The following is a 23,385-nucleotide window of genomic DNA, read 5'->3' as shown; positions in this document are numbered from 1 at the left end:
TCAGTCTAATTTAAATATTTAATACTGAATGTCCAGGAATAGTGTTTACATATAAAATAAAGGTAGTAAAAGGGAGCAGGTGAGCCTTTTCTATTTCCTAAGGAGGACTTTTTAAAGGCAGACAAAAAAAGAAAAGATTAACACATGTCTTCTATTAGAAAATGAGATACATGGTATATTTATATATTTGAATACTAAAAGAAAGGGAGGTAAGATAAATCTAAACTATTAACTCCTTCCTCTAGGGAGAAAAATTATTGAAAAACTGAAAGAATATTGTGACTAAACAACCTTAATGAAAACAAGAATTTCCTGGTAATCTTGTTTTATCTAAGTAATGTGTGTAAATTTTATATCCTAGTCCACAATTATATATCTGTTTGTTTACCTATTTTTAGAGCTACTTCTGAATTAAATCATTTGTACTCCCCAAATCTTCAAGGAAAATGGATACTCTGGAAAGATGGACCATATTCATCTTATGGTTTCTCGTACATTTTTTTCAATTAAATTAAAATTTTTTTTTTACTTATTTAAAGATTTAATTTATTTATTCAAGAGAGAAAGGACAAGCGGGGAGATGGGCAGAGGGAAAAGCAGACCCCCTGGTGAGCAGGGAGCCTGACTCGGGCTGATCCCAGGACCCTGAGATCATGACATGAGCTGGAGATGGATGCTTAATCAACTGAACTATCCAGGTGCCCTGGTTTCTCATATATTCTTGCATATACCATGCATACCACTGTTGTCAGGGATACAAGGCCCTCAGTTTGATAAGCTATTTTTAAAAATGATAAAAAACTTTAAGAAAACTAAATGATATGGAAAAATGTCCATTATATAATATTAACTGAAAAAGAAGTATAGATACCACATATATGGATTTTTTTTATTCCAATTAAAAGGTAAGGAGATATAATAAAGTCATTTTCCTAATGCAACAATTTTTTAAAAGTTAGGTTAATTGAAAAATTGTATTTATAGAGTCATGGAAGCAAAAACGACTGAGTGAACTAAATTAGAGTTATTCAAAGAACAGGCTCTCAAAATATTTATTTGAAAAAAATTTTTTTTTTTTTTTAAGAGAAAGGGGGAGGGGAGAGAGAGAGAGAGAACAGGCTCTCTCCTGCTGCTTTTTTACCTGGGCTATTTGCTGATTCTGTGTAAAGGCTAAAGATTGAGATGAGCTCAAATAAAATGATGACACTGGGGGAAAAAAATTAGCAAAACTTTTGAAGGTTGTTTGAGATTGGCTCAACAACTGAAAAATTCTAGAAGTCTAAACAGAAAGTGCTGTTTTCCCATATGGTTTAATTTCTGAATTCAGGGACTACGTGGGAAATTAGAGTTCCTAGAAGAACACATAAGAATCTGTTGTCTTGCAGTATTTGAGAAAGACAGTCTTGCTTGAGGAAGGAGGCCTGCCTCAAACAACAAATCTCAGCCCAAACACATCTGCCAAAATTTCGAAGCAATTTGAATACGAAGCTGGAGGACAAAGCTCGAAGAAGAATCAGACAGACTCTTCATCAGTCTTTCAAGGCAGGAAGGCAGACATCGATAGGCTCACAAGTAAAAGCTCTAAAGAATCTCCCTCCAAATATGTAGGAAAGCAGAGGTAGAACTACAGCTACAATCCAGCACCAACCTAGCTTGATTCCTCATTGGCCCGAGGTGATTAGCCCCTCAAACAATATCTGACAGAGGACTGGGGTTGTCCTTTCTTGGGGAGAATAACACTGACCTCAGTCTCTATTCTCCTTTATACATAATGTGCAACATACCATTAAAAATTATTAGATATAGCTCTTCCTCTTCCTTTATTGAATAGTTCAGTTTTAGAACCATAGGTAAGGTGAAATGAAGTAGGCATCCATGGCAGTGAAAAGGTAGAGAAGAGGGGAGTTGTCATTGTACAGAGCAAGGTATTAGAGACTAACTAGGATGAAGAGGGTGTCCACGTGGAGTGGAAGCAGCCTAATGTGAGGTGTCAGGGCTCATGCAGGATGAGGAAGATGTCCAGACAGAAAGATGGTCTGGTATGAAGTGTTAGGGTCCAAGTGGAGTGAAGAAGATATACCTACAAAAGGTTGGCAAGGTACTGGATGTTGAAGCCTAAGCTGATTGAGGAAGGCATTCCCATGGGAAAGTGACCTGTCTCAGGGTGCCACAGACCAAGAGGTTTGAGTATGGCATCCTCCAGGAAAGTGGTCTGAACAAACTGTCAGAACTTCAGTATGATGAGGGCAACCATGCAGGAGAGGAGGTGGCAGCAGCAATGAGCAATTGGTTACACACTGGGAGATTGATCAAATAATAAATATAAGATAATGAGAGCAAGGCTTCTCATTATCAGAGAAAGAGAGTTACAAATATAGAAAAACTGAATGAAAAAAAAAAAAAAGAAAAACTGAATGAATCTTGTGGTATTCACCTGGAAGTAGAGGTACTGGTGTGAACTTATGGTGTACACACACACAGCACACAAAGAAAATTGAACATAGATGTTAATGTGTGTGTGCGTGCATGCGTGCATGTGCGTGTGTCTGTGTCTGTATATATGTCAGAGGATCTGGGAGGACTGATAGCCCAATGGCAATGAGCACATCCACTACTCAGTTCTTGGTTTCTAAATACCATTCTCTATTAAACTGAACCACAGCTCTCTGGAGAAACTGCTGCTCCATGGATAGAAAAGGGAAAAGTTCAAGATAAACTGGAGTTCTTATTATGCCAGAAAGTGTGTAAAGTCTCAAAGAATTATGGGCATATGTCAAAAAGATACAGGAGCCAGACTGAAGGACTCCCACTGGACAAACCTGGAATAATCTAAGCATAAATGTAAATAATGATAACAGTGCATTATAAAATTAAATAAAATAGGGAACTATGAATCCAAACTGATGTAAAAAAAGCATGAATTGAAGTTTTGATGAGGACAGGATATTTATATATATCCAAGTATCTTTCCCACAAAACAAGAATGAATTACAAAGGGATAAAAGTAATATTACTGTGATGAATCTTGGCAGATGCCACCCTAACCAAGTGATCAAAATAAACATCAGTAATGGGTCAAACTAAAAGTATGTGCTATCAGATGGGTTCCAATAAGAATACATTATCACTTCTACAACATCATTGATGTTGTAGAGATGAATAACATAATCAGGAGGAAACATCAGATAAACTCCAACTGAGAAATAGTCTAAAAAATAACTCCTCTGTAATCTTTAAAGATATCAAAATCATAAAGGTCAAGGAGAAACTGCATAATTGTTCCAGACTAAAGGAGGCCCTTTTTGACATGTTAATCAAATGCAATGTGTGATTCTAAACTGAATCCTTTCATTATAAAAGATCCTCTGGAGGACACCTGGGTGGCTCAGTTGGTTGAGCCTCCAACTCTTAGTTTTGGCTCAGGTCATGATCTCACGGTCCTGGGATTGAGTCCTGTATTAGGCTCCCTGCTCAGTGAGGAGCCTGATAATTCCTCTCCCTCTGCACTCTCCCTGCTTGTGCTCTCTTGCTCTATCAAATAAATAATTTTTTTTTTAAAGGGAGGATTGGGTAAAGTTAATCAAATGGTCATTCTAGAAGTGAAAAATTACAACGTCTGTAATTAAGAACTAAAACAGAGTCTTAAAGCAGAAGATTATCAAAGACAAAGATGAGTCAACAAAAATTATCCCAACTGAAGCACTTAGAGAACTAAACAGTAATATAAAGCAAATAAAAACAACAAAAGAGAACACATGATTTTTAGAATACATGACAAATGGTCTAAAGTACGAGAAATTATAATTCTGGATAACAGAATGGAGCAGAAGTAGTATCTGAAGACATCACAGTGAAAAATTTTGCAAAATCAAGAGCAGGTATGTCAAAAGGTTCAGCAGACCCCAAGCAGTTAAACAACAACACCCATTTAGTCACACCTGGAAAATGATATATATATATTGGAAAAATCTTAAATGCTGTCAGACCAAAAGACATCATCCTTGAGGTAAGAACACTAAGACTTATAGCTAACTTCTAAGAAGAAAATATGAGAGCTAGAAGAAAATGGAATGACAGCTCTAAACAAAGAATTCTCTAAAGAGAAAAATTATCTTTTTAAACTATAAGTGAAATAGACTGATACTCAATAACTAAAGCTGAGATGACCCATCACTATAAGTCAATACTATTAGAAATACTGAAGTAAGTTCTTCAGGCAAAAGAAAAACAATACCAGATGAGATCAGAAAAGTACAAGAAGGGATAAAAAACATCAAAAAGAAGGAATGAAAAACCATCACTTATGTGAATAAAGATAAAAGACTACTGACTGCTTAATCCCACAACAGTTTCCTGTGAGATATGTAGCAAATAAAGAAGTAAAAATATATCATAGTTACAGCAATATAAGCAGGAAAAAAACATAAAAAGAATTATAACATTTTAAGATTTTTACACAGTTCAGGAGGAGGCAAAAGCATTAAATTAAGGCAGACTGTAATAAGGCACTATTTTGTAATTTCTGTCACAATCACTGAAAGAATTATTGTAAAAGGAATAGCAAATACCCGTTAAAGAAGGCAAAATGAAATAATAAAAAAATACTTGATAAATACAGAAAAAATTGGGAAAAGCAGAGAAATAAAAAGCAGGTGAAACAAAGAGACAACAAACAGAAAGATGGCAAAATTAAATGGAATACTACTAATTGCATTAAATGTAAATAAATTAAACCTTGCCATTAAAAGATAAAATTCTGAATAAAAACTAAGACCAAAATACATGCTATTTATAAGAAACACACCTTAAATACATAGTGTTAATATGAATTAATATGAATTGTGTTCTCCTCAAATTCTAAAGTTGAAGGAAGTCGTTCCCCCCAATGGGACTATATTTGGAGGCAGGGCTTTTAAGGTGGTAATTAAGGTTAAATGAGGTCATAGAAGAAGGGCCTTGATCCAATAGGGCTGTTCTCTTATCAGAAAAAAAGGAGTGCTCGCTTCGGCAGCACATATACTAAAATTGGAACGATACAGAGAAGATTAGCATGGCCCCTGCGCAAGGATGACACGCAAATTCGTGAAGCGTTCCATATTTAAAAAAAAAAAAAGAAAAGAAAAAAAGGAGACACCAGAGACCTCTCTGTGAGCACAAAGAAAGGCCATGTGAGAACACAGTGAGAAGATAGCTGTCTGCAAGCCACTATGAGAAGTCTCACCAGAAACCAAACTTGCTTTCAGAAATATCTGAAACCTCCAGAGCTGTAAGAAAATGTCTGCTGCTTATGCCACTCTGTATTTTGTCATGGCAGCCCAAGCAGACTAACACAGAGATAGTGTAAAACTTAAAGGATAGAAAAAAAATATAAAAGGCAAACACTATCCATAGAAAAACTGATATAACTATATAACATTGAACAAAGTACATTTTAAGACACTAAGAATTAATAGATTTTAAAATAAGCATTTCTCAATGATAAAAGGGTCAATTCAACAGCTTAAAATGATCTTAGATTTGTATCTAATAACATAGTTTGAAGGTATATAAAAAGGAACATCACTAAAAGAAAATAAATAAATCATAATTGGAGATTTTAACACAATTTTCTCAGTAGCTGACAATAAGTAGACAAAAAAATCAGTAAGAATATAGAATACTTGACTAACACTATTAACCAACCTCATGAAAACGATAGTTACACCAAAAGACACCAAACTGCAAAATAGTCTTTTCAAGTGAATATGCAACATTCCCCAAATTGCACCATATAAAGGTCCAAAAGGCAACTATTAATTTCAAAATACTAAAAATCTTCAGAGTATGTTCTCTCATAATAGATTCACAACAGAATTGAACACAGAAAGAGAACTATAAATTCCCAAAATGTTGGGCACTTAAACAACAAACATCTAAATAACCCATGATTCCAAGAAAGAAATCACAGTGAAAATTTAAAAATATCTTGACTAGAGGATAATAAAAATATCTCAGAATTTGCTAAATGCCTTTAAAGTATGCATAAAAAGAAATTTTTACCTCTAACTATACCTATTAGAAAAGAATACCTGGAAATTAATATCTAAGCTTCTATCTCAAAAGGCCAGAAAAAAAAAAATCATAGCAAATTAAATCCAAAAAAGAAGTAGGGGGAAGGAACAAAGAACAAAAATCAATGACACAGACACCAAATGTACTATGGAGACAACAAAGCTGAAAGCTAGTTCTTTGAAAGATTAATAAGGTTAACAAATGCTTAGCAAAAATTTTTGGTAAAAAAAGTTACCAATATCAGACATTAAAAAATGTCACAATAGGATAGCCCCAGTGGCTCAGCGGTTTAGTGCTGCCCTCAGCCCAGGGTGTGATCCTGGAGACCGGGGATCGAGTCCCACTTGGGGCTTCCTGCATGGAGCCTGCTTCTCCCTCTGCCTGTGTCTCTGTCTCTCATGAATAAATAAATAAAATCTTAAAAAAAAAAAGTCACAATAACACTACAGAAACTAACACACAAGATGATATTATGAATGACTTTAGGTCAACCTTTTATAAGTTTAGATGAAATGGACAAATTCCTTGAAAAAAACCAATTTATTAAAACTGATCAAAGAAAAAATAGAAAATTTGAACAGTCTTGTATCATTTAAAGAAATTGAACAATTGAACTTATAATTTGAAGGCTTCCATGTTCAGATGGCCTCACTGGTGAATTCACCTAAATGTTAATTCACCTATAGTGCTTATTATTATGACTTTTTGTATAGTATTTTAAAGTCATTGATCTAGGTATTACTGTGTATGTGCATATGTGTTTACTATTTACTGGTATTGATATTTTATCATTTTGATAAAATTGTAGAAGCCTTACCTCTATTTAGCTTCCTCCCTTTGTAAAATTATATTTATCCTGTTTAGTGTTTGCTGAGCTCTCTGGATTTGTGGCTTGGTGTCTGCCATTACTTTTGTAAAACTATCAGCCATTCAAACACTTCTTTTGCTCCATTTTTTCTTCTCCTTCTGATATTCTAATTACATGTATGTTATGGTCAAAATTATCCAACGGTTCTCAGAAATTCTTTTTATCTTTCTTTAACTATTTTTTTTCTTTGCATTTCAGTTTTAGAAGTTCATACTGACTTATCTTTCAAGTTCACTAATTCCTCCCTGTGTACAATCTTCTGAAGAATCTTCCAAAGGTATTCATTCTTCATTTCTATTACACCATTTTTTATTTCTAGTATTTCTGTTTAATTTTAATTTCCATCTTTCTGCTTACACGATACATTCCTCTTACACAAGCTTCATTTTTTTCCATTAGATTATTTAACATATTATCATTAATCAAACAAATTGCCCATCAGCTAATTCCAAAATCTGTGTCATAGGTGAGTCTGGCTCTGATACTTGCTGTCAGACTGTGTGATTTCTTGCCGTACACCATGCCCTGTAATCTTTTATTGAGAGCTATATGTGAAGTATCCAATAATAGAAACTATGGTAAACAGAACTTTAGTGTGAGGTTTTATATCAATTTGGCTGTGTTCAATGTTTACTATAGTTGTAGGAACTAGGGCTTCAGTTTCCTGTTTTTATCTCCCCTGCCATCTTTGGGTTTCCCTAAAAACTCCTATTTAAAAAGACTCAATGTCTTGTAACTCTTCTACTGTTAAAAGCCACATTGCTGTGATGGTAAGGTGTAGGGAGCAGAAAAACATTTTCTAACCCATGATTATTTTTTGTTGTTGTAAGGACTGATAGTTTCTATGTTCTTTAACATTTATTTTATTTTTTTAAAGTGTTTATTTATTCATGAGAGACTCAGAGAGAGAGGCAGAGACATAGGCAGAGGGAGAAACAGGCTCCACGCAGGGAACCCGACATGGGACTCCATCCTGGATCTCCAGGATCACGCCCTGGGTTGAAGACGGCGTTAAACCGCTGAGCCACCCAGGCTACCCTGTTCTTTAACATTTAGAGCTGAAACTAGAAGTGTTCCCTCTATCCCAATGTAATTCTCTTAAATGTATCCTTTGGAGCAGTAGGATATTTAACATCAGATGATGTTAAAATTTTTGATTTGGTGGTCAAGTGTAATTTTAAAAACTCAAGAGTAAAGGATAGTATATTATTTTTACCCGTTTTTTTTATTTAAAAGATTTTATTTATTTATTCATGAGAGACACAGACAGAGAGGCAGAGACATAGGCAGAGGAAGAAGCAGGCTCCCTCTGAGAAGCCCGATGCAGGACTCGATCCCTGGACCCTGGGATCTTGCCCTGAGCCGAAGGCAGACGCTCAACCGCTGAGCCACCCAGGTGTCCCACTATGATCTCTGATTTAACAAGTTTCTTAGAAATGACACCAAAAACACAAACAAAAAAACTAGATATATTGGGCTTCATCAAAATTGAAACTTTCTGTGTTTCAAAGGATACTCTTATGCCAGTAAGAACACAATCCACTGAATGGAAGAACGTATTTGCAAATCATATATCTAATAAGGGCCTTGTATTCAGAGTACATAATAAATCACACAACTCAATAATAAAGAGATGACAAAAATCTTAAAATGGAGACAGATATTCTTAATATTAATCTGCTCTATCTGTGGAAGGTATAGAGACCACCTATAGAATTAGTTGAATCCATCACTTAAGCAAAGTCCCCAACCTACTCCCTTGTCCTCAACAGCCTTCAGGCTGCTGTTATGGCATATTTTCCCTTTAATGTCACCACTATTGGTCTTTTCAAAGCTAATTTCATCCAGATAAATATCTCAGACACGGGAGGGGATGGCAACATGAGACACATATGATTTACTTCAAAAGCACTGGCCCTGAGTCCATTATATCCCTCAATAGATTTTGCTTTAAAAAAAAAAAAGATTTTATTTATTCATGAGAGGCACAGAGAGAGAGGCAGAGACATAGGCAGTGGAAGAAGCAGGCTCCCTGTGGGGAGCCCAATGTGGGACTTGATCCCTGGACCCGGGGACCATGACCTGAGTGAAAGGCAGATGCTCAACCACTGAGCCACCCAGGCATCCCTAGATTTTGCTTCTAAAAAATCTTACTGTGCTTTCTATGGACTATTTCCCCCCATCCAATTAAAAAAACAGTGGGCACAGGATCTGAATAGACATTTTTGTTTCAAAGAACATATAAATGTTCATCAAGACATTAAGAAAAGATAAATGGTGGTATATGCATGTATACAATAAAACATTATACAGCAATAAAAATAAAGGAACAAATGATATATGTTAACAACATGGATATATGTTATATTGAACATATGTTATATTGAGGATAATAAACCTGATCCAAATCAATATATATGTTACACATATATGAATTTCAAGAAGAGATAGAACAAATTGATGGCAATAAAAGTCAGAATAATAATTCTCAGAGTGGGAGTGGGAAGATTGATACTGATAAGTTGCTTAAGAAAAGAAACCTAATAGGGGTTTTGGAAATGTTCTATTTTGATACAGGTGGTAGGTACACAAGTGTGTGTACAGGCGTTTGTGTGTCTTAATTTGTGTTCTTAAGATTTTTGTAGTATATGTAACTCACTATATGTATTTTATATCTCAATTCTTTTAAATAATGAAGAAAAACTACTCTATGTACAATAATGTCCCAAATATCTTTCTTTTATTTCAATTTTTATTTATTTTCTTAAGTGATCTCTACACCCAAAATGAGGCTGAAACTCACTTCTACCACTAGGCCAGCCAGGTGCCCCTGTACCAAATATCTTCAAAATATGTAATATACATGTAAGTAGAGAAAATAAAGATGAGAATAAAGTGTACTCTAATTTTACAGTGGAGAGGTTAAGATCTTGGGCTTTAGAGTCAGAATGACAAGATCAAATCTAAACTTTGTCACTTACTAGCTCTAGGACTTCCCAAACTCCTGTTTCTTCACCAGTAAAATGTAGGCAAAAATACATCTACATTATAGGACTGATGTGAAGACTAAGAGAGACAATATACGTAAAATGCCTGGTAGACAGTAAACAGCAAAAAATTGTTTTATATCTTACCCCTCCCTTAACACACATACATAAGAGAATTATAGATGGTTTTATTTACAGCTTTATACTTTTCTCACTTTTTTTTTGTTCTTTGTCTTTTATCAGATAATGAAGAACTCTGAACTGAAATCTAGAGAGTTCTGAATTTGTCCTATGGGCAGTGCAGTCATTAGAGAGTTTTGCCCAGATCAGTGACATAATAAACAGAAGTCTTGAGAAGTCTCTGTTGGCAGCAATATACCTGGTGGACTTGGGGAGGAGAAGTAGACTTGGCCAGGAGCAGCAGGACAGCTTAAGGTAGAGAGGCTACTGTCATTACTTTAAGCCCCATAATACCCTGGTGAAATCTAAACTTATCATTATTCCCATGCTTTTTAAAAAAATGTATTTTCTATTTATTTCATAAAACTACATATGGATATAGAAAGTCCTTTTTTCCAGATTCATTCATTTATTTTTTTATTCCACCATGTTGTTTTTTAACTGAGATATAACTGACAGACAAAATTATATTAGTTTCAACATAATATATATACTTACAACATAAATATTCAATATTTGTATATACTGTGAAATGATTACCACCGTAAGTTCAGTTAACTTAATGTTTTTGAAATCTTTTACAACACATAGTCACCAAGGCATTACAGAGAGGGCACAATGCTCTACACCATTATATAAACCATAAATTTATGTAATTTATAAATCGCCAGGTCTTACACATTTCAGTACCACTCATACAAAATATTTTCCTTTAGAACTGCATTAACACCCAGTACACAGTGTAAACCCCTAACACCACAGATGCTCCCACTTCTCCAACCCTGCTGCTCCTTAATATTATTTTACAATAAATCTAAGAAAACCTAGTAATAAATCTTCAGCATTCAAATACTCCGTGTGCTCTGAGAGTAGTTTTAACTTTCTCCAGGGCTTGAGAAATCAAAATTACTCAAGAGGTCTGTGGGTGTATGTGTGTGTTTTAACCCATAACCTAATCTCAAATATGGTTAAGAACCTACCTTCCAGAATTGAACTAAAAATCAATATCAAGCAGTGAAAGAAACAAAACTGTGTCCATAATACTGCCAGATAACAAATGAAATCTATAAAGGGTCTTTTTTAGAAGTAAAATAAAAAGTCCCAATCAATCACAGAGTATAGAAACTGCAGTGCAATAAGACTATATATGAGATATACTGACAGGTAAAAATGACAGAAAAACACAGGGTAGACTTTGACATATCTCTAATTACTACTCCGTTTCAGGCTAATGGTAAAAATTAGTCTTCAGATAGTTGATAACATCAGCCTGTCTCTGCTGGGTTAGTACCAAGATCTCTGGCCAAGCAAATACTTCTAATAAAATTGATTTTCCTTTTTGGCAACCAATAGGCCAGTCAATAATAATGTTGTTTAAGAAAGATTGAATCATGAGGGAGATGAACCTTTCCTTCCATTTATTATGTTTGTATTGTCTATAGTTGAAAAGAGTTTTCAATAATGAAACCAAAGAAGAAATTACAAGGGGAAAGCTATTCTGAGAGCTAATCTCCAAAAGCTCTGCTACTTGGAAGCATGTAAGCAATCCAAACTGACAAAGCCAAAAGCATTCCCTTAACTGAAACTAGATCAGATGGATTAGGATGGTCAATAACAAAGGAAAATCAAGGTTAGGGGTAATATAGTCATGTGAATACAAATATGTCAAGGAAAACACTGGTTGTACATAACTTAAATGAACCATCCAAAAAACCTACATGGAACTTTTACTTTGCATTAAAGCTGGTGTTCTAGAAAGAGTATTCCAAAAAGCCACATAAGACAGTTTTTGGATTGTCTTATATCAAACAAACATAATACAAGAAAAACAGACAATAACCTCAGGCTATTCCTAACTTAGGAACATTTCCCTCCAAAATACCCCCTAACAGTACAAACCAAATAAAAGACACAAAAGTGCTAATACTTTGTTGATTTTTGTTTTTTAAACTTGCTTACCTTACTAAACATGATTTAAAAATTCACAATGAAAAATAAACTGTAACTGTTTTTCCCTGTAAAAATCACAGGAAAATTTCTCAGTAAGTAGTGAAGGAATCTATCCTACCAGATATTAAAAAATTTTGAGGCTATAATCCTTAAAACATCACAGCATGAGTACAAGAACAGAAAAACAGAGCAATGGAATAGGAAATAGCCCCAGAAATACACTGAAATACACAGAGGAAGGGAGAATATGGAACAAAAAAAGATGCTTCGATCAGTAGAGTTAAGATTATTCAATAAACATTACTGAACAAATGATTAATCATCTATACAAAAATAAAGTCAGCACCATCTGAACAAAAATAAAATGTCTATTACATACATATGACACAAATTAATTCTAGTCGGATCAAGGAAACCATGAGATGATGAAAGTACAAAAAGGAAACATGGGGGAAAACTTTAATATTTGTATCACAAAGTGCTAATTTTTCTTAATATATAAAAAGCTCCTATAAATTAAAAAAAAAAGATCAATCGGTGGGAAAATGAGCAAAATATATGTGCAGATGTTTCACAGAAAATGAAATACAAATGGTTCTTCGTTAAAGGAATGGATGCTCAACACATTGGTCCATTTATATGGTACCAGTTAAGTAAATCATGATACATCTCTACAAAGGAATATTATAAAACCATTAAAAACCTGATGAGATGAGCACTGGGTGTTACATGTTGGCAAATTAAATTTAAATTTAAAAAAATGTAAAAAAACCCCACAAACCATTAAAAAGAGTAAGGCAGCACTATCTATACTGATAGAGAATGATCTCCAAGATAAAGAAAACAAGTTATAGAATAATGTGTGTAGTTTATAACATATTGCTACTGTACATGCTTGTATAAATATATAATATTTCCTGAATGGATATATATAAAACTGGTAATACATTCGTCTCCAGAAGAGGGAACTGGGTAGCTGAGAAACAATGTTGAGAGCAAGAGATTTTAGAAAGGAGTCTTCTGCATTTCTTAAGGGTTTTTTTTTTTTTAAAGATTTTATTTATTTATTCATGAGAGACACACACAGAGAGGCAGAGACACAGGCAGAGGGAGAAGCAGGCTCCTCGTGAGGAGCCTGACACAGGACTTGATCCTGAAAGTCTGGGATCACACTCTGAGCTGAAGGCAGATGCTCAACCGCTGAGCCCCCAGGTGTCCCTGAGGGTTTGTTTTTTTTTTTAATATACTACCTACTTAAAAAAAAAAAAATCAATGAAATATATGTATTTCAAGGCAAGATTATGGTAACACGCTATGATTTGACTTATGACTCAAAGCTAGAAAACTGGTGCAAGAAGAATGTACACATGTCTAATGGAAAAAGAAGTATTTCTTCTGATAAAGCACAAGGATACACAAAAAGTTATAATAAATGCTTATTTAGGTCCTTTTTGGTACTTATGTTCTATTTTTTCAAACACTTTATCAATTTCTTTGTAAGCCAATATTATTTTATTCAATAATTACTGAGCATCTATTGTATGTCAGATATTATGCAAGGCATTGGTGATAAAACCAAACTCTAGTACCAATATATGGTAGTGTTGAGAATACAAACATATAATTAGCTAATTAAAATACAAAGTGCACTGTGATCACTCTTTGATGAGCTTAAGAACAGGGTGCTATAAACTACTGGGGCATGTCTAAGTGGCTGAGTGAAGGAAGGCTAATCCGGAGGAAGTGATGTGTAAACTGAGGCATAGGAAGGAGGATGAAGGAGAGAGAAAATAGCATTTGTAAAGGCCAAGAGTTGAGCAGCATGTCAAGTCCTTCAAAAGAGTGGAGCTTAGCATACCAGAAATGGGGCATAAGCAAGGAGCATGCTGACAAATAAGTGGAGATATAAGATCATGAAGGGCTTTCCAGGGTGCACGAAATTTAGACTATTGTAGAAAAATAAATGTAAACCAGAATCATTTGCAAATTAACATTTTAGAAAGACTCTCCAGAGGAAAAGTGGAAAATATATTGAAAGATCAAAGTAGAAGCAGAAATGTAGTTCAGAGCTGCTGAAATAATTTAAGAAGCCTGAACTAGTGCACTGGAAATGCTGAAATAGAGAAGTGGGTAGATTTGGAGATACACTTAGAAGGCAGAACCTACACGACTTGAAATGGTATGAAAAGGAGAGAAGAATCAAGGATGATTCCTGGAAAACTGGTTGGATGATGGTGCCAACTACAGTGAGGGGTGGTGGCAGCTGTTGAGAGATGGTAGGTTCAGTGTAATATATTGTGACTTTGAAGTACCTGAGGGATAGCCAAGAAAAGATACGTTTTTGGACCTAGTGACTGAGATCTGGGTTGGTGACAAAGATTTCGCCTATTCTCTAGGAAATGAGAGAGAATCTGAGAATAAAAAGGACCACAGGACTTTTCAGGCAAAATTAAAGATGGATGCCATGATTTTTGAGAATATCAGAGTAATTTTTTCTAGCTTTGCCTAGAGACTAGGTGCACATGTATAAAAAGGGAGGTAATTGGATTATTCACAACTAAGCTTTTTCCACATGGCTGTAACAGTTAAAAAACAAAATAGAGATGAAAAAGAGGATAACAGCATAAGAATGGATAAAATGAGCTGAAATGGGAAATAGAATCAATAAAGAAACTAGAGAAATCTTTTAGGTCAAATAAGAGATTTAGAGTAGAATGGGGAGTAGAATTAGAACTAAAAATTTCAGACTTAATGAGAAAGAACCAGGATGATCCCATGAGGCCTAAGGAGTTGGACTGGAATGGATATATATGGCAACCAGTATTATGTAAAGAAAAACATTTTATATCTAATACACTAAATTAAAAAGCAAACACCTAGAACAAGACAAGGATACTCATTTTTATTACTTCTTTTTGACATAGTACTAGAAGGCCTAGCCAGAGCTCCCTTTCTCATCAAGTAATCCAGAAGAGCCAAAACAATCTTGAAAAAGAAAAACAAAGTTGTGGGGCAACTGGCTGGCTCAGTCAGAGGAGCATGTGACTCTTAATCTTGGGGTTGTGAGTTTGAGCCCCACACTGAGGGCAGACATTACTTAAATAAATAAAATAAAACTTTAAAAAGAAAAGCAAACTGGAGGTCTCACAGTTCCTGATTTCAAATTTTACTACAAAGCTACAATAATAAAAAACCAATGTCATAATGGCATAAAGACAAAAATATAGACAAATGGAATAGAAAGTCTAAACCTTCACACATATGCTCAAATTATTTTTGATCATTTTTGACCATTGAATGGTCAGAAGACATTTCAACAAATGATGCTGAGAAAACAGACTATCCACATGCAAAAAAATGAAGTTGGACCCCTACCTCAGGCCATATACAAGAACTAACTCAAAATGGGTCAAAGATGTAAATATATGACCTAAAATTATAAAACTCTGAAAGAAACCATAGGGAAAAAGCTTCAAAAAAAAAAAAAGCTTCAATACATTGAATTTGGCAGTGATTTCTTGCATATGATACCAAAAGTACTAGGCAACAAAAGATAAAATAAGTAAGGTGGACTTCATCAAAACTCTTGTGGATCAAAGGACACTAACAAAAGAAAGACAATTCACAGGATGGGAGAAAATATTTGCAAATCAACTATCTGACAAGGGACTGACATCTAAAATATTTAAAGAATTCCTACAACTTACCAACAAAAATACAAACAACTCAATTTAAAAATGGGCAAAAGACACAAAGGAGATAGACAAATGGTCGATAATCACATGAAAACACGTTCAAAATCACCGGGAAATGCATATTAACACTACAAAGAGATACCACTTCACACTCATTAGGACCTAATTATCACAAATACAGAAAATAACAAGTGTTGGTAAAGATGTGAAGAAATTAGAACACTTGTTCCTGAATGATGGTAATGTATAATGGTGTAGCCACTGTGGAAAACAGTATGGTGATCCCTCAAAACATTCAACAAAGAATTACCATGTGACTGAGCAATTCTACTTCTGGGTAGATGCTCAAAAGTGAAAGCAAGGACTCAAAGAAACATTTGTTTTTTTTTTTAATTTTTAATTTTTATTATTTTTTTAAATTTATTTATGATAGCCACAGAGAGAGAGAGAGGGGCAGAAACACAGGCAGAGGGAGAAGCAGGCTCCATGCACCGGGAGCCCGATGTGGGACTCGATCCCGGGTCTCCAGGATCACGCCCTGGGCCAAAGGCAGGTGCCAAACCGCTGCGCCACCCAGGGATCCCTCAAAGAAACATCTGTTACCTAAACTCATAGGAAGATTAACCACAACGGACAAAAGGGGAAAGCAATCCAAGTGTTCATAGATGGATATTTGGATAAACAGAATGTGGTATATACATATAACACATTATCTAGTTTTAAAAAGGAAGGAGATTCTGACACATACTAACAGCATGGATGATCCTTGAAAATATTAAGTGAAATAAGTCAGTCACAAAAGGACAAATATAAAATTCCACTTACATGAAACACTTAGAATAGTCAAATTCATGAAGGCAGAAAGTAGAATTATGATTGCCAGAAGCTGGCGGGATGGAGGAATGAGGAATTCGGTAACAATTCAGAGTTTTAGTTGGGGAAGAAGAAAAAGTTCTAGATATGAATAGTGGTAATGACTAAACAATGTGAATGTACTAGGTGCCACAGAACTACACACTTAAAAATGGTTAAAATGGTAAATTTTACGTTTTGTATATTTTGGTACAACAAAAACAAAAAACAAAAAATATAAAGGTAAATCTTAATATCCTTATATTTGGCAATGGTTTCTTAGGTATGACACCAAAAGCACAACCAACAAAACTAAAAATAGGGATGCCTAGATGGCTCAGTGGTTGAGCATCTGCCTTCCGCTCAGGGCATGATCCTGGGATCTGGGATGGAATCCTGTATCTTGTGTGGAGCCTGCTTCTCCCTCTGCCTGTGTCTCTGCCTCTCTCTCTCTCTCTGTTTCTCTCATGAATAAATAAATAAATCTTTTAAAAAACAGATAAACTGAACTTAAATCAAGATTAGAGTGCACTTTGCAGCAAAGTGCACTATCAAAAAGTGAAAAGAACCCACAGAAAGGGAGAAGATACCTGCAAATCATGTGTCTGACAATGGTCTAATAACCAGAATATAAAAAGAACTCTCACATCTTAACAAAAAGAAAAACTCATTTTAAAAAGTGGTGAAAGACTAGAATAGATATTTCTCCAAAGGAGATACAGACTTTGTTAAAAAGTACATGAAAAGGGGGGATCCCTGGGTGGCTCAGCGGTTTAGCGCCTGCCTTTGGCCCAGGGTGCGATCCTGGAGTCCCGGGATCGAGTCCCGCATCGGGCTCCCGGCATGGAGCCTGCTTCTCCCTCCTCCTGTGTCTCTGCCTCTCTCTCTCTCTCTCTCTCTCTCTCTCTCTCATAAATAAATAAATAAATAAATAAATAAATAAATAAATAAATCTTAAAAAAAAAGTACATGAAAAGTTATCAACACCACTAGTTTTTAGGGAAATGCAAATCAAAATCAAGCAAGATGTACTATAACTTTGCCTCCACTACTATGGCTATTAGAAAAGAAAATAAGTATTGGCAAAGCACGGGAGAAATTAGAACGCTTATGCGTTGCTGGTGGGAATGTAAAATGATGTGATTCCTATGGAAATAGTTTGGACGTTCCTCAAAAACATCAAATTACCATACAACCCTGAACTTCTACTCTTAGGTGCAGAACTAAAAGAAGCAAACACAAGCATTCAAACAAAAACACACATACATAAATTGTTCATAGCAATAACTCACAACTGCCAAAAAATGGAAATAACCCAACTGTCCATCAACTGATGAAATGATAACATGCGGTATATTTATATACCAGATTAAAAAAATGAAGTACTGTTAATGCTACATGGATAAACCTTGAAAAACATCATGCTAAGTGAAAGAAGCCATTGATTATTACTGGTTATGTGAAATATCCAGAATAGGCAAATCCATTGAAACAGAAAGCAGATTAGTTGTTGCTAAGGTCTGTGATGAGGAGGACATGACGGGGACTCTTAGTAAGGACCAGGTTCCTTGGGATACCTGGGTGGCTCAGAGGTGAAGCGTCTGCCTTCAGGTCAGGGCGTGATTCCAGAGTCCCAGGATCAAGTCCCACATGGGATCCCTGCACCAAGTCTGCTCCTCCCTCTGTTTATGTCCCTGCCTCTCTCTCTCAGTGTCTCTCATGAATAAATAAAAATATATTTTTAAAAAAGGACCAGGTTCCTTTTGGGGTGATGAACATGTGAAACAAAGTGATAGTCACACAACACTGTTAAGTGTATGAATGCCAATGAACTGTATATTTTAAAGTGGTTAATATGGTGAGTTTTATGTTGTATGAATTTTATCTCAATTTTTTGTAAAAAGCTCCCTTTTCGTCACTCTTACCTGACAGTTAATATCAGCTTTATATCGTAGCAAGACTGTAACTAGTTCTTTATGTCCTCGATCACACGCCCAATGGAGTAGAGTTCTACCCTGAAAAAAGAAATGAATGTTATTCCTGTTATGAGGCCAAGTACAACATACTTATTTTTTGGTTGAGAATTGTGTATATATATATATTTTTTTTCATTTGAGTAAACTGACACACAATGTTACATTAGTTTCAGGTGTACAACATAGTGATTCAACTTCTCTATACATTATGCTGTGCTCACCACAAGTGTAGCTGCCATCTGTCACCATGCAATGCTATTACATATCACTGACTATATATCTTATGCTGTGCCTTTTACTCCTTTGATTTATTCATTCCACAACTAAAAATCTATCTCCATTCCCCTTCACCCATTTTTCCCATACCCTCAAACCCCCTTCCCTCTGACAACCATCAGTTTTTTTCTATGTATTTATAGATCTTATTCTGCTTTTTGTTTATTCATGTTTCACTTTTTAGATTCCACATATGAGTGAAATCCTACGGTATTTGTCTTTATCAGTCTGATTTATTTCACTTAGCATAATACCTTCTAGATCCATTTTGTCTTGCCAAATGGCAAGAACTTATCTTTTTTTAAAGGAGTGTAATATTTGCATGCTCATGCATGTTTGTGTGTACACATATAGATATATCACACCTCCATTACCCATTATCTATCAATGGACACTTAGGCTACTTCCATATCTTGGCTACTGTATGTAATTCTGCAATAGACATGGGGGTGCATTTACCTTTTCAAATTAGTGTTTTTGTTTTCTTTGGCTAAGTACCCAGCAGTGAAATTATTGGATCATACAGTATTTTTTTGATCATATAGTATCTCTTTTTTTTTTTTTTTTTTTTGAGGAACCTCCATACTGTTTTCCACAGTCACTGCACCAATTCACATTCCCACCAAAAATGCTGGAGGGTTCCTTTTTCTCCACATCCTCAACAACACTTATTATTTATTGTGTTTTTTATTTTAACCATTCTGACAAGTGTAAGATAATATCTCACTGTGGTTTTAGATCTACATTTTGTGATGGTTACTGATGTTGAGCATCTTTTCAATTGTCTATTAGCCATCTACATGTCTGGGAAAATGTCTATTCAGGTCCTCTGCCCACTTTTTAATTTGGTTACTCTTTTGGTGTTGAGGCATATGAACTCTTTATATATTTTGGATATTAACCCCTCATTGGATATATCACTTGGAAATATCTTTTCCCATTCAGTAGGTTGCCTTTTTGTTTTGCTGATGGTTTCCTTCGCTGTGCAAAAGCTTCTTATTTTGATACATTCTCAAAAGTTTATTTTTGCTTTTGTTTCCCTCACCTTAGGATACTTATCTAGAAAAATGTTGCTATGGCCTAAGTCAGAGAAATTACTACCTGTGTTCTCTTCTAGAATTTTTATGGCTTCAGGTCTCACAGGCTTTAACCCATTTTGAGTTTATTTTTGCATATGGTGTGAGGTAGTGGTCCACTTTTTTTTTCTTTCACTTTTATTCTTTTACATGTAGCTCTCTACTTTTCTTAGCACCATTTATTGAAGAAACTATCTTTTCCCTATTGTATATCCTTGCCTTTGTCACAGATTAATTGACCATATGAGCATGGGTTTATATTTGGGCTCTCTATTCCATTCATCTATGTGTCTATTTTGTGCAAATACCATACCATTTTTATGACTACAGTTTTGTAGTGTTATCTTGAACCCTGGAATTAGGATGTCTGCAGCTTTTTCTTTCTCAAGATTGCTTTAGCTATTCAGGCTCTTTTGTGGTTCCACCCAAATTTTAGGATTATTTTTTTCTCATTCTGTGAAAAATATTGTTGGTATTCTGATAGGGATTGCACTGAATCTGTAGCTTGCTCTGGGTGGTATGAACACTTTAACAATATTGGTTCTTTCAATCCGCGAGCAGGGAATATCCATTTGTTTGTGTTGTCTTTAATTTCTTTCATCAATGTTTTATAGTTTTTAGAGTACAGGTCTTTATCCTCACAGTTAAGTTTATTCCTAGGTATTTTATTACTTTTGGTGCAATTGTAAATGAAATTTTTTCTTAATTTCTTTTTTTTGTTATTAGTGTATAGAAATGCTGATTTCTGAGTATTAATTTTGTATCTTACAACTTCACTGAATTCGTTTATCAGTTCTCGTAGCTTTCTGGTGGAGCCTTTAGGGTTTTCTATGTATAGTATCATGTCATCTGCAAATAGGGACACTTTAACCTCTTCCTTACCAGTATGGATGGATGCCTTTTATTTCTTTTTATTTCTTTTTTTTTAAGATTTTATTTATTTATTCATGAGAAACACAGAGACAGAGAGAGGCAGAGACACAGGCAGAGGGAGAAGCAGGCTCCATGCAGGGAGCCAATGTGGGACTCGATCCCGGAATTCCAAGATCACGCCCTGGGCTGAAGGCAGAGCTAAACCACTGAGCCACCCAGGGATCCCCTATTTCTTTTTCTTGTATAATTGCTATGGCTAGGATTTCCAGTACTATATTGAATAAAGTGGTAACAGTGGACATCCTTGTCCAGCTCTCAGTTTTTCACCATTGAGTATGGTGTTAATTGTAGGTCTTTCATATGTGGCCTTTATTATGTTGAGGTATTTTCCCTCTAAACCCACTTTGTTGAGTTCCTATCATTAACAGATGTCAAATTTTGTCAAATGCTTTTTCTGCATCTATTAAGATGATCATATGATTTTCATCCTTCATTTTATTTATGTACTGTATCACATTGGTTTGTGAATACTGAACCATCCTTGCATTCTCAGAATAAATCTCAGAGTATATCTCACTTGATTGTGGTAAATGATCCTTTCAATGTATTGTGAATGTGGTTTAGTAATATTTTGTTGAGGATTTTTGCATCTATGTTTATCAGGGATATTGACTTGTAGTTTTCTTTTTTACTGGTGTCTTTGCCCAATTTTGGTATCAGAGTAATAATGGTCTCATAGAATGTATTTGAAAGCTTTCCTTCCTCTTCTATTTTTTAGAACAGTTTAAGGATAATAGGTATTGACTCTTCTTTAAATGTTTGATAGAATTCACCTATGGATCCATCTGGTTCTAAACATTTATATTTTGGTAGTTTTTTGATTACTAATTCAATTTTGTTAATAGATTTTCAGATTTTCTATTTCTTCTTGATTTAGTTTTGGAAGGTTGTATGTTTCTAGGAATTTATCCATTTTTTCTAGGTTGTCCAAATTGTTGGCATATAATTTTTCACAGTAGTATCTTAAAATACTTTGTATTTCTATGGTGTCAGCTGTTACTTCTCCTTTGTTTCTGACTTTATTTGGGCCATTCCCCACCCGATGAATATGATTAAAAGTTATCAATTTTATCTTTTCAAAGAACCTGCTCCTGATTTCATTGATTTTTTTAAAACTTTTTAGTCTTTATGTCATTTCTTTAGCCTCTGTTCTTCATTATTTCCTTTCTTCTACTCACCTTGGCTTTGTTCTTCTTTTTCTAGTTCTTTTAAGTGTAAGGTTAGATTGTTTATTTGAGCTTTTTCTTGTTTCTTGAGGCAGGCCTGTATTGCTGTACACTTTCTTCTAAGAACTGCTTTCACTGCATTCCAAAGATTTTGGATCTTTGTGTTTTCATTTTTATTTGTCTCCATGTTTTTTATTTCTTCTTTGATTTCTTCACTGACCCACTGGTTGTTTAGCCTCCATAAGTTTGGGGGTTTTTTTCCAGTTTTTTTTTCTTGTAATCTATCTCTATGTTTCAGACTGTTGTGATCAGAAAAAAACGCATGGTGAGATTTCATATTCTTAAATTAATTGAGACTTGTTTTGTGGCCTAACATGTGACCTATTCTGGATTATGTTCCATGAGCACTTCAAAAGAATGTGTATTCTGTTTCCTTTGAATGGAATGTTCAGTATATATTGTGTAACATCCATCTAATATAATGTATCATTCAATGACATTATTTCTTTATTGATTTTGTCTAAATTTATTCATTGATGTAAATGGGGTGTTAAATCCCCTATTACTTTATTACCATCACTTTCTCTCTTTATGTCCATTAATATTTAATTTATGTATTTAGGTGCTCCAATGTTGGGTGCAGAGATATTTACAATTCTTCTATCTTCTTGTTGGATTGATCCCTTTATCATTATGTAATGCTCTTCTTGAATTAACAATCTTTGTTTTAAAGTCTATTTTGTCTGATTTAAGTATTGCTACCCCAGCCTCTTCCTTGTTTCCATTTGCATGGCAAATGTTTTTCCATTTCTTCACTTTTCAGTCTGTATGTGTCTTTAGATCCAAGGTGACTCTCTTGAAGGCAACATATAGATGGGTCTTATTTTTTTTTTTTTTATCCATTCTGCCACCCCGTGTCTTTTGATTGCAGCATTTTGGTCATTCAAGTAATTATTAATAGGTATATACTAAAAGATATAATGTTTTAAGAAAGAAAAGTAATATGTAAAACTGTAGGTTAATTATTTTAAGAATAGCTGATATAAAATGCTCTATGGGAAAGGTAGTAGACTTTTCTAAATCAGTTGGAAATCCTGCATTCTATTTCTGGAATCCATTATGTGCTAGCCCAATAACTTACTTCAGCCTGATCCATTTCCTCACCCACAGAGTGAAAAAAAGGATAATACTAACAACAATAACATCAACAGTATTTGTTGAATGAATGAACTATAAGATAATGCCCTGTTAATTTTAAAGAGCTTTATAAACGTAAAAAATAGTTTTCTTAATTTATTATGTTCACGTCTGGTGAAAGAAATCTTAAAATCAAATGTGAGTACTTAAACTTAGGTTGAAATCACACTCAGTACAT

The 23,385-nt window shown here is 34.7% G+C and overlaps 1 protein-coding gene and 1 non-coding gene across 4 annotated transcripts in view; one reads left to right on the top strand and one right to left on the bottom strand.

Annotated features, from left to right (window-relative positions):
* The window catches only part of ACBD6 (acyl-CoA binding domain containing 6), a 214,402-nt gene that overhangs the window by 79,015 nt on the left and 112,002 nt on the right, over positions 1-23,385 (bottom strand). For all 3 annotated transcript variants that reach the window (XM_041756213.1, XM_041756193.1, XM_041756202.1), the window contains exon 6: positions 18,509-18,598. In XM_041756213.1, the coding sequence (XP_041612147.1) occupies positions 18,509-18,598 (90 nt within the window). The remainder of the gene's footprint in view (positions 1-18,508; positions 18,599-23,385) is intronic.
* On the top strand, positions 4,996-5,102 carry LOC121474698. Its single transcript, XR_005983474.1, has one exon. It is a non-coding gene; the product is annotated as a U6 spliceosomal RNA (small nuclear RNA).

This window comes from Vulpes lagopus, chromosome 1 (genome assembly GCF_018345385.1).
Source record: "Vulpes lagopus strain Blue_001 chromosome 1, ASM1834538v1, whole genome shotgun sequence".
NCBI lineage: Eukaryota > Metazoa > Chordata > Mammalia > Carnivora > Canidae > Vulpes > Vulpes lagopus.
Note: the sequence above shows the minus strand (reverse complement) of the source record. Positions and strands in the feature narration are given on the sequence as shown.